Here is an 11,284-nt window from a genome sequence, read left to right on the forward strand (position 1 = left end):
GTGCTGAAGAGCCCAGAGATGAATTGGCATTGCCTTTGCTCTGGAATGGAAGCAGCCCACGGGCCTAAGATTGATAGTCACAGGGTGACCATCCAGACCATACAGGACTTTAGGTATAGTTTTTGAGAAATTAGGATATTTTAGAGTAAGTTCTAATTTCATATCTTCACATTGTGAAAAGAGATATCCAGGGCCAGATGTGATGGCTTATGCCTGTAATCCTAGCACTTTGGGAGGCCAAGGCAGGAGGATTGCTTGAGCCCAGGAGTTCAAAATCAGCCTGAGCAATATGACAAAACCTCCATCTCTGTAAGAGATAACAAAAAAAATTAGCCAGATGTGATGGCATACACCTGTAGTCCCAGCTGCTCAGGAGGCTGAAGTGAGAGAATCACCTGAGCCCAGGGAAGTTGAGGCTGCAGTGAGCGGTGACCATGCCACTGCACAGCCTGGGCAACAGAGTGAGACCCCATCTCAAAAGAAAAAAAAGAAGGAAAATAAATAAGTAGGCCAGGCGCAGTGGCTCACGCCTGTAATCCCAGCACTTTGGGAGGCCGAGGCGGGCAGATCACGAGGTCAGGAGATCGAGACCATCCTGGCTAACACGGTGAAACCCCGTCTCTACTAAAAAGACAAAAAAGATTAGCCGGGCGTGGTGGCGGGCGCCTGCAGTCCCAGCTACTCGGGAGGCTGAGGCAGGAGAATGGCATGAACCTGGGAGGCGGAGCTTGCAGTGAGCCGAGATCGTGTCGCTGCACTCCAGCCTGGGCGACAGAGTGAGACTCTGTCTCCAAAATAATAATAATAAAATAATAAATAAGTAAATATCCAGGAATGTTGACAGCTATTGGAGTTCCCTGTATCCCCTTGAACGAAAGAAACCATCCTGTACTTCTCTAACTCCTTAGGCCCAGCAGCTTCCACACAAGAAAAGAATCCCCAGGAGTCTGTAGGAAACATGGTCACAGGACAGACTGTCTGTAAAAATAAGCCCAGTGTGTTGGAGCCTGAGGAGTCCAGGGGAAGTGATGAACTGGTGAAGCAGGAGATGCTGGTGCAGTATCTGCAGGATGCCTACAGCTTCTCCCGGAAGATTACAGCGGCCATTGGCATTACCAGCAAGATGATGTATGAAAACACAACTACAGGTAAGCCAGAGTCCCTTTCTGTAAGGACAGCCTTGGGGTTCTTTTGGATTTTAAAATTTTTTAAATTTTTATTAATAATAGATATGGGACCTTCCTTTGTTGCCCAGGCTGGTCTCCAACTCCTGGGCTCAGGCAGTTCTTCTGCATCAGCCTCCCAAAGTGCTGGTATTACAGGTGTGAGCCACTGCACTCGGCCATGGATCTTGGAGTTCTTGTCTATATTTTATTGATACATCTATCTCCTCCTTTAAAAGGCAGGGGTTCTCGGTTGGGCGCGATGGCTTATGCCTGTAATCCCAACACATTGGAAGGCCAAAGCAGGAGGATAGGTTGAGGCCAGGCGTTCGAGAGCAGCCTGGGCAACATAGCAAGACCCCATTTCTACAAAGAAACAAAAATTAGCTGGGCTTGATGGCACACACTTGTAGTTCCAGGTACTCGGAAGCCTGGGCAGGAGGACTGCTTGAGCCCAGGAGTTTGAGGCTATAGTGAGCTGTGGTCATGCCACTGCACTCTAGCCAGAGCAACAGAATAAGAACCTGTGTCTTAAAAAAAGAAAAAAAAAAGGCAGGGGTTCTTTATTTCTATTTGCTTCCTCTAGCTTATACATTTTAATGCATATAGTGGTTCATGATAAGGCATTACAAGAGGAGTCGACATTCTCAGGGAAAATGAGGAAGGCCTCCATTTGCATCTTGCTACATTCAGAAAGGTTCTGTCTTTAGGTATTGAGGGGGTTTTGCGAAGTAGATGGGTGACATTTGTACATGTTCTCTCAGTGGTGCAGGAGGTGATTGAATTCTTTGTGATGGTCTTCCAATTTGGGGTACCCCAGGCCCTGTTTGGGGTGCGCCGTATGCTGCCTCTCATCTGGTCTAAGGAGCCTGGTGTCCGGGAAGCTGTGCTTAATGCCTTCCGCCAACTCTACCTCAACCCCAAAGGGGACTCTGCCAGGTATATGGGGTACTTTTGCCTTTGCTGACTTTTCCAAGGTCAGCTTCTCACAGGACTTTCCTTGTCTCCTAAAGGAAGAAGTGTATGTCTCCCAGGGAGTTCCAGATCCATAGGCAGTCCATCATAATGGGGCTTAGGGTGGGGCTCGGTTTCCAGGGAGAGCAGTTATTTAACACTGGTGGGATAGCCCTAATCACTGTTGGCCAAGTTCAGCTCCCCAATCTTATAACGACCGCTGATCTCTGCTGTTCCCACAGAGCCAAGGCCCAGACTTTGATTCAGAATCTCTCTCTGCTGCTAGTGGATGCCTCGGTTGGGACCATTCAGTGTCTTGAGGAAATTGTAAGGCTTCCTGCTTTCTCTTTCTTTATTCATTCAACAAGTATTTTGGGGGTTTTTTGTTTTTTTGTTTTGAGATGGAGTCTCGCCCTGTTACCCAGGCTGGAGTGCAGTGGCGTGATCTCGGCTCACTGCAACCTCTGCCTCCCAGGTTCAAGCGATTCTCCTGCCTCAGCCTCCTGAGTAGCTGAGATTACAGGCATGTGCCACCATGCCCAGCTAATTTTTTGTGTCTTTAGTAAAGACGGGATTTCACCATGTTGGCCGGACTGGTCTTGAACCCTTGACCTCATGATCCACCCGCCTCAACCTCCCAAAGTGCTGGGATTACAGGTGTGAGCCAGCACGCCTGGCAACAAGTATTATTGAGTTATTACTATGTATTTAGCAATTTACTTAGCCCCAGAAAGAAGTATAAGACTATTTGCTTTCATGTTGCCAACTTTAAAGGAACCAACAGTCTAGTTAGTAGTCAAAAACCACAGAACATTTTTAGAACAATGCAGTAGGTAGATAATAAAGTGCCAGAATAAGTCGTATAGGTAATGGTTGTCACAGCAATAACATAACAACATCACTTATATGGTATTTCATATATGACAGGCACTCACATGTTACTCACAGTAACTTGTTTAATCCTCAACGACAGCCCTGTGAGGTAGTATTACCTGCATTTTACAATAGGAAATCTGAGGCACAGAGAAGTTACTGAACTTGGCTGGTTACAGTTAGTTAGTGGCAAAGTTTGAGATTCAAACTCGGGCAGTAAGAGCTCTAGAAAACATACTCTTAACTTCTGTGTTCTACTGAGGGGTACAGAGTAGGAAAGAGAGCGGTTTGGGGTAAGATGGTCAAGGAAGCTTCCTGAAGGTAGTAGGACTTAAGCTGGGTCTCGAAAGATGAGTAGGATTTAGAGAATCAGCAAGGAGGGAGGGCATTTCAAACAGAACCCAAGAAAAAGCACAGTTCACATTGTAGAACAAAGAAGATTGTGTTCTGGTTCAAATTATCTGGTAAAGGCCGGGCGCGGTGGCTCATGCCTGTAATCCCAGTACTTTGGGAGGCCAAGGTGGCAGATTACCTGAGGTCTGAGATCAGGAGTTCGAGACCAGGCTGACCAACATGGCGAAACCCCGTCTCTACTAAAAATACAACAAAATTAGCCGGGTGTGGTGGTGGGCACCTGTAGTCCCAGCTACTCGGGAGGCTGAGGCAGTAGAGTCACTTGAATCCAGGAGGGGGAGGTAGCAGTGAGCCGAGATCACACCACTGCACTCCAGCCTGGGCGACAGAGGGAGACAGTCTCAAAAAATAAAAATTATTTGGAAAAGGTAAGAAAGTTGTGAATGTAGGTTGGAACTAAACTGTGAAAGTCCCTTAATGACTTCAGGAGTCTAGGACTTTAACTGTGTTAGCCAGGCACCCAGCATTTGAGTGAGACCATTCTGCTTTGTAGCGTTTGCACTGTGGGCACAGAGAGTGGAGGTGGCACTGACCTCCAGCTCCCGCTGGGAAGAGTGCTCCTGCCAGCCACATTTTTCTCCTCACTGGGGAAAAGAAAAGAGCCTGGTGGTGGTGATTGGCCACGATGTCATAGGCCAGTTACTGGCAACAGCCCTACAAGAGGCAGGGGAGAGCAGCTGCAAACTGGGGTGCAGCAGAAGTGGTGTGGGGAGGCAGAGGCTGAGACCAACCTATGGGATAGGAAGGCCGGTGGAGGCTGCTGCAGTGGGCAGTAACGAGGGGCTGGACTTGGGGATTGGAGAAATCACGACAGAATGGGCTTAACTGAAGACAAATTTTTAAAGGAAAAATAGTGACTGATTTGTAAAAAAATTAGGTGACTGAAATTTTAAGCATATGTAACTGATAGAGTGTTGATACCACTGGCAAAATGAAAAGGCAAGGAAGGATGATGGCGTCCACGTTAGACATGTTTAGTTTGTGATAACGGCAAGAAAACCTGTTCGAAATCTCTAGACTTAGAACTGTGGACCCACATGGAACTCAAAAGGTCAGTTTCGATATGTCACTTGAATAAAATAGTTTTGGAGACATGGGAGTAGAAAAGCAGAGAATGGAAAGAGAAGTGCCTCTCAAACCCCTGCCTTACATTTTGAGCCTCCTCTTTCTTTTTCCATTCCTAAATACTACTTTTTTCTACTTCAGGTTCTCAATGTCATCTTCAGAAAAGCAGACCAAAGATCAAGGAATTGTTCATTTTTGGCTTGAGCCCTTTTTCTTTTCTCCTTAGCTCTGTGAGTTTGTGCGGAACGATGAGTTGAAACCAGCAGTGACCCAGCTGCTGTGGGAGCGGGCCACCGAGAAGGTCGCCTGCTGTCCCCTGGAGCGCTGTTCCTCTGTCATGCTTCTTGGCATGATGGCACGGTGAGGCTCAAATCCTCAGGCAAAGGGGTGGGAGAGCAAAGGAAGGTTCTGAGAAGGCTCGTTTTCCTTCAGTGACATTGTCACAGTGAGGCCCAGCTGAGCTCTGCTGTGAGTTGTAATGCCACCTAAATGGAAAAGAGAATAGTGAGAGTAGCAGCCCTCTTGCCTAGTAGAAGTAGTGGGATTCAGTAAAGCAACGGGACCCAAGGGGCTGGCCTTGCGCCAGAGCCTCGCTATAGTGTTCCAAGGCTCTAGACACCGCGTGGGCTGCTGGGACCTATCCCTGTTGGTCCTTTCTCCCCCGTTGAGTCCAGTCCATGACTGCCTTTCACTCTGTGACTTCCTTCCCCTAGAGGAAAGCCAGAAATTGTGGGAAGCAATTTAGACACACTGGTGAGCATAGGGCTGGATGAGAAGCTTCCACAGGACTACAGGCTGGCCCAGCAGGTGTGCCATGCCATTGCCAACATCTCTGACAGGAGGAAGGTATGTGGGGGTGGTTCTAAACTAAGGAGAGTGGAGATCCTTGTGTCCACCCTGCACACACACCCATGTTGTCTTGTTCTCCACAGCCTTCTCTGGGCAAACGTCACCCCCCCTTCCGGCTGCCTCAGGAACACAGATTGTTTGAGCGACTGCGGGAGACGGTCACAAAAGGTGAGCTCTCGGGAAAGGCCTTGGGCAGATTTGGGCCCTTTGTTGCAGTGAACAGCTTCTCCCTTCTTTCTCCCCTGCAGGCTTTGTCCACCCAGACCCACTGTGGATCCCATTCAAAGAGGTGGCGGTGACCCTCATTTACCAACTGGCAGAGGGCCCCGAAGTGATCTGTGCCCAGATATTGCAGGGCTGTGCGAAACAGGCCCTGGAGAAGCTAGAAGAGAAGAGAACCAGTCAGCAGGACCCGAGTAAGTGGGCAGGGGTTGAGCCACTGCGGCAGCCAGCTTCTGTTTCCCTGCAGGGCCAGGAGCCACTGCCACCACCACTGTCTGCGACGACCCTCAGTGTACACCGTCTTGTTTTGTCCAAGTTGAAGTTGGGCCAGTTCCCACCCCCAACTCTGACTTCACTAGTTTGAATAGCACGTGAGCAAAGGGAAGATCAGTAAAAATCAGATTCAGGTTTGATGGGACTTAAAAATGTCTCTTTGCCCGCCTTCCCTCTCCCTCTCCTCTAGAGGAGTCCCCCGCAATGCTCCCCACTTTCCTGTTGATGAACCTGCTGTCCCTGGCTGGGGATGTGGCTCTGCAGCAGCTGGTCCACTTGGAGCAGGCAGTGAGTGGAGAGCTCTGTCGGCGCCGAGTTCTCCGGGAAGAGCAGGAGCACAAGACCAAAGATCCCAAGGAGAAGGTGTGTGAATGTCCTCAGCCCTTCCCAGATTATCTCATTACCTCATCTCAGAGCTGGGCTGATCCCCTTCCGGCAATCTGCTCCTCTGCTGTTACACGAAGCGAAGAATTTGCGTCTCTGTGGCTACTACCCTAGGAAACGTTCGTGTGAACAATGATGAAACTGTCAGTGATCACCCAGGAAGGAAAGATTCAGGTCAATGCAGAGTGTGGAGTTAGACACCTCAGCATAAGATAGAGGCTTTTTGTCTGAGGCAGGGTTTGTTAGAACACACACAGACCCGCCCGCCCTTTCCATCAGCCTTCATTGCTGGCCTGGCCTGGGAGGGGCCTTGTGTTCTCTCCACTAGAGGCAGTGATGTCTTGCAGACAAATAAGACACAGAGCCTTGCAGCACTGGAGAAAAGTCTGACCTCTGTGACTTTGAACCATTGTCTGGCATGATCCGTCTGTTTACCATACATAGGAAACGATGTGTTCCATGAGGAAGAGGTGTAGAAACACGCTTTGGCAACTTAAAAACAAATGGGGACCTCACTGTTTCCCTGTTTAATTCAGGAATCCTTTCTCTCTACAGACACATTTGACAATTCTCTAAATGGTTTTGTAGAATTTGCCCTTCCTCACATTGTTCATGCCAAATAAAGTATGGGCTGGAATCAGAAATGATGTCTGCGTATCCATGATCCCCGCCTTCCTTCCCTTTAGAATACCAGCTCTGAGACCACCATGGAGGAGGAGCTGGGGCTGGCTGGGGCAACAGCAGATGACACAGAAGCAGAACTCATCCGCGGCATCTGCGAGATGGAACTGTTGGATGGTGAGAAAACTTGCTGCACTCAGCAGTTTCTTCCCAATTGAGATAACCTGTCCCAAACCTGCAGTTACTCTTCCAACAGGCAAACAGACACTGGCTGCCTTTGTTCCACTCTTGCTTAAAGTCTGCAACAACCCAGGCCTCTATAGCAACCCAGACCTCTCTGCAGCTGCTTCACTTGCCCTTGGCAAGTTCTGCATGATCAGGTAGGCCGTGGGGTTGGTACCACCTTCTCAAGGAAGATGGGGATGAAGTGGCTTCCCTGATGATCCTCTTCTTGTTCCTAGTGCCACTTTCTGTGACTCCCAGCTTCGTCTTCTGTTCACCATGCTGGAAAAGTCTCCACTTCCCATTGTCCGGTCTAACCTCATGGTTGCCACTGGGGATCTGGCCATCCGCTTTCCCAATCTGGTGGACCCCTGGACTCCTCATCTGTATGCTCGGTAAGAGACCCCTCACAACGTGGTGGCAGCTCCCAAGAGCTCCGGAGTCTGTTCAGAGTCAGTGTGAGAATCACCAGGGCTCTTCCCCTAGGCTTTGGCCTCACTGCGAACATCTGCTTGATACTTGACCTGTACAGGCCCCTGGCTAAGAGTCACCCCAGTGGGACTGACACTTCTGGTTAGAAGCTTCACCTCTTTCCCCCACTCCAGCTTTCAACTCTAGACAGCTTTCTGCTTCTGGAGTGGCGGAGCATGGGATGGTCCATTCCGGCTGAGGGCCTTTTCTACCAGGGTTAGGGTGTAGTCCGGAGGTCTCGGTCCCCATGACCCGCAATTCCATTCCTAGCCTCCGGGACCCTGCTCACCAAGTGCGGAAAACAGCGGGGCTGGTGATGACCCACCTGATCCTCAAGGACATGGTGAAGGTGAAGGGGCAGGTGAGCGAGATGGCAGTGCTACTCATCGACCCCGAGCCTCAGATTGCTGCCCTGGCCAAGAACTTCTTCAACGAGCTCTCCCACAAGGTGAGAGGCAGCGAGGCACTGAGGGCTTGCTGCAGAGCGAATATGTCGGTCACCTCATCTCCTTAACACGCTCTCTCTGTCTTACAGGGCAACGCAATCTATAATCTCCTTCCAGATATCATCAGCCGCCTGTCAGACCCCGAGCTGGGGGTGGAGGAAGAGCCTTTCCACACCATCATGAAGTATTGTTCCCCGGGCCCTGGGGCACATTTTCCACATAGCACAGGCTTAGGAATCAGGCACACCTGTCTTTCAATTCCACCTCGGCTACTTTTTAGCTGTACAGCCTTCAGCAATAACTTAGCCTCTTTGTGCCTATTTCCTCTTCCTCTGAGGCTGATGATACTTAACCCTTAGTTCTTGAAAATATTAAATAAGATAAAGTTCCTAAGATGGTGGCAGGCACACAGTAGCACTCACTGCCGAGCAGCTGTTCCTGTTAATGTCCATTCACAGTGAAAATTCCTGAGGTGGGGGGTCCTTCTCTGCTGAATGGGACTCTGCTGAAGGGGAGGGGTGAGGCAGAGGCCCTGGCAGAGAACATCAGGGAAGATGGGGCTGGGGGAGGGTCCAGGGTTGGTCCTGGTGGATGGCAGAGCTGGCCCTGGGCCATCGCACATCCTCATCTCCCCTTCCTGCAGACAGCTCCTCTCCTACATCACCAAGGACAAGCAGACAGAGAGCCTGGTGGAAAAGCTGTGTCAGCGGTTCCGCACAGCCCGGTATCTGCCCTCCCTGAGGGTTCTTTGTACTGAGCAGGGCCCTGCAGGGGAGAAAGGTCCATTCCCCACCCCTTCCCTGCCAGCACCAGGCATCCCTGGGACTGGGAAGGCGGATGGGGAAGGTTGAGCCTTTACTGGCTGGATCTCGCGGTTCCTCACAAAGCCCTTCCTGTCTGCAGAACTGAGCGGCAGCAGCGAGACCTGGCCTACTGTGTGTCACAGCTGCCCCTCACAGAGCGAGGCCTCCGCAAGATGCTCGACAATTTTGACTGTTTTGGAGACAAACTGTCAGATGAGTCCATCTTCAGTGCTTTTCTGTCAGTTGTGGGCAAGCTGCGACGTTGGGCCAAGCCTGAGAGCAAGGTGAGCAGTGCGGGACACTGCCGTGCCTGTCGGGATCCGGGCTGGCTGAGACATCTGCCGACCCTGGGCAGCCTCCAGCTCTTGCAGTCGCGTTCCCGTCCTACTTATCCCCAGCTTGGTTGCAACCAAATTGCCAGAGTGACCCAAGACCAGATCTTTCTGTCTCCAGTTCTTTTTTTATTACTCCAAAAACACAACCAAAGCAGTGTCTCATCCAATTCTTGTTTTAGTTTTTCTTTTTCAGAGCAGTTTTAGGTTCAAAGCAAAACTGAGCAGAAAGTACAGGGAGTCCCCATCTACCCCTTGCTCCTACACATCACAGCCTTCCCCACCGTCAACATCCTGCGCCAGGGAGGTACATTTGTTACGCTGAACCTACATTGACACCTCATCTCCCAAAATCACGGTTTACATTGGGGTTCACTGTACGTAATGACACGTACCCACCATTGCAGTATCATACAGAAGAGTTTCACTGCCCTACAAATCCCCTGCACTCCACCTATTTATCCCTCTCTCCCCACAACCCCTGATCTTTTTACTGTTGCGGTCGCTTTGTCTTTTCCAGAATGTATCACCTCCATGTCTTCCATGGCCTTGTTTCTTTTTAATCAGAAGTAACTGTTTTCAGGCCTGCTCTTAATCGCCTTTTCTCCCTCCAGGCTGTAATAGATGAATTTGAGCAGAAGCTTCGGGCCTGTCATACCAGAGGTTTGGATGGAATCGACGAGCTTGAGATTGGCCAAGCAGGTAGCCAGAGAGCCCCATCAGCCAAGAAACCATCCACTGGTGCGTAAGGCAGGCTGTACTGGCGAGACCAGACTGGGCCTTCCCCTCCTGCAGTGATTTGTCTCTTCTTTTTTAAATCACATTTTCCTGCCTTTTCTAGTTTCTAGGCACCAACCTCTGGCTTCTACAGCCTCAGACAATGACTTTGTCACACCAGAGCCCCGCCGTACTACCCGTCGGCATCCAAACACCCAGCAGCGAGCTTCCAAAAAGAAACCCAAAGTTGTCTTCTCAAGCGATGAGTCCAGTGAGGAAGGTATGATGCTCCCGCCTGTCCCCGGCCCAGAAGGCACGCAGCCAGGGTGCGGAGGGCTGGTTTCCACGGGACCCGCTGTGCTGAGTGTAGATGCTCTGTCCCATACAGCCTGGATTCTGGTATCTATTTTTCACCATCTTTGTGACTCAGCTTTTTCTTATTCCTCTAATTCTTTGCATAGATCTTTCAGCAGAGATGACAGAAGACGAGACACCCAAGAAAACAACCCCCATTCTCAGAGCATCGGCCCGCAGGCGCAGACCCTAGGAAGCGCGCTCCCGTCTTCCCTGTGCAGGGGTCCTGTAGGGTCACCTGGAATTCGAATTGTTTCCCTTGTAAAATATTTGTCTTTTAGAAACAAAAAAAACAAAAAAAACTGGCCGGGTGCAGTGACTCACACCTGTAATCCCAGCACTTTGGGACACTGAGGCAGGTGAATCACTTGAGGTCGGGAGTTCGAGCCTGACCAACGTGGAGAAACCCTGTCTCTACTAAAAATAAGAAATTAGCCAGGCGTGATAGCGGGCACCTGTAATCCCAGCTACCCGGGAGGGTGAGGCAGGAGAATCGCTTGAACCCGGGAGGCAGAGGTTGCGGTGAACCGAGATCACCCTACTGCACTCCAGCCTGGGCAACAAGAGTGAAACTCTGTTAAAAAAAAAAAAAAAAATACACATGATCTTTAAAATGTAAGGCCTTTCTCTTAAATTAGCCTAATTGAACTGCATTGAGCCGCTTTCACTTTGGAATATGTTTGCCAATCTCCTTGTTTTCTAATGAATAAATATTTTTATATACTTTTAGACATTTTTTCCTAAGCTTGTCTTTTGTTTCATCTTTCACATTAGCCCAGATTCACGCAGCAGAGAGAGGGTTATCAGTGCAGAGAGATGAGTGAGCCCAGAGAACTAGGGCCTGTCCCAGGATGGCAGATGAGCTTCCTGCCCCGTCACTGCCACCTTTCCCCTCTCAACCTCCGGACCCTGCACAGTGACCAGCCAGCCTCTGGGGAGAATTATGCAGTGCCTCGGCTCCAGATCAGCGCTTCTGAACGGGGGCAGTTGTGCCTGCCAGAGGACATGTGACAACACCTGGGGCCTTTCCTGTCATAGCCTGCGGGGGAAGAATGCTAGCAGCATTGGCGGGCGGAGGTCAGGGATGTAGCTGAACATCCTGCAGTGCACAGGGCAGCCCC

General features: G+C 50.2%; 1 protein-coding gene across 4 annotated transcripts in view; it reads left to right on the forward strand.

Moving 5' to 3' along the window:
• Positions 1-10,894, forward strand: part of NCAPD2 (non-SMC condensin I complex subunit D2) — a 37,922-nt gene extending 27,028 nt beyond the window's left edge. For 3 of the 4 annotated variants that reach the window (XM_023232350.3, XM_023232351.2, XM_023232352.2), the window contains 18 exons: positions 909-1,148; positions 1,928-2,102; positions 2,360-2,444; positions 4,696-4,829; positions 5,183-5,315; positions 5,402-5,486; positions 5,567-5,734; positions 6,004-6,176; positions 6,884-6,995; positions 7,075-7,198; positions 7,280-7,435; positions 7,782-7,959; positions 8,047-8,141; positions 8,601-8,681; positions 8,861-9,044; positions 9,707-9,833; positions 9,934-10,089; positions 10,271-10,894. In XM_023232350.3, coding sequence (XP_023088118.1) covers positions 909-1,148; positions 1,928-2,102; positions 2,360-2,444; positions 4,696-4,829; positions 5,183-5,315; positions 5,402-5,486; positions 5,567-5,734; positions 6,004-6,176; positions 6,884-6,995; positions 7,075-7,198; positions 7,280-7,435; positions 7,782-7,959; positions 8,047-8,141; positions 8,601-8,681; positions 8,861-9,044; positions 9,707-9,833; positions 9,934-10,089; positions 10,271-10,356 — 2,492 coding nt within the window. In that variant the 3' untranslated portion in view covers positions 10,357-10,894. Of the gene's footprint in view, positions 1-908; positions 1,149-1,927; positions 2,103-2,359; positions 2,445-4,695; positions 4,830-5,182; positions 5,316-5,401; positions 5,487-5,566; positions 5,735-6,003; positions 6,177-6,883; positions 6,996-7,074; positions 7,199-7,279; positions 7,436-7,781; positions 7,960-8,046; positions 8,142-8,600; positions 8,738-8,860; positions 9,045-9,706; positions 9,834-9,933; positions 10,090-10,270 lie in introns of all 4 variants that reach the window. The other variant, XR_002735668.3, reaches the window with a different exon arrangement.
• The last annotated feature ends 390 nt before the right edge of the window (positions 10,895-11,284 follow it).

Source organism: Piliocolobus tephrosceles, chromosome 10, assembly GCF_002776525.5.
Source record: "Piliocolobus tephrosceles isolate RC106 chromosome 10, ASM277652v3, whole genome shotgun sequence".
Taxonomy (NCBI): Eukaryota; Metazoa; Chordata; class Mammalia; order Primates; family Cercopithecidae; genus Piliocolobus; species Piliocolobus tephrosceles.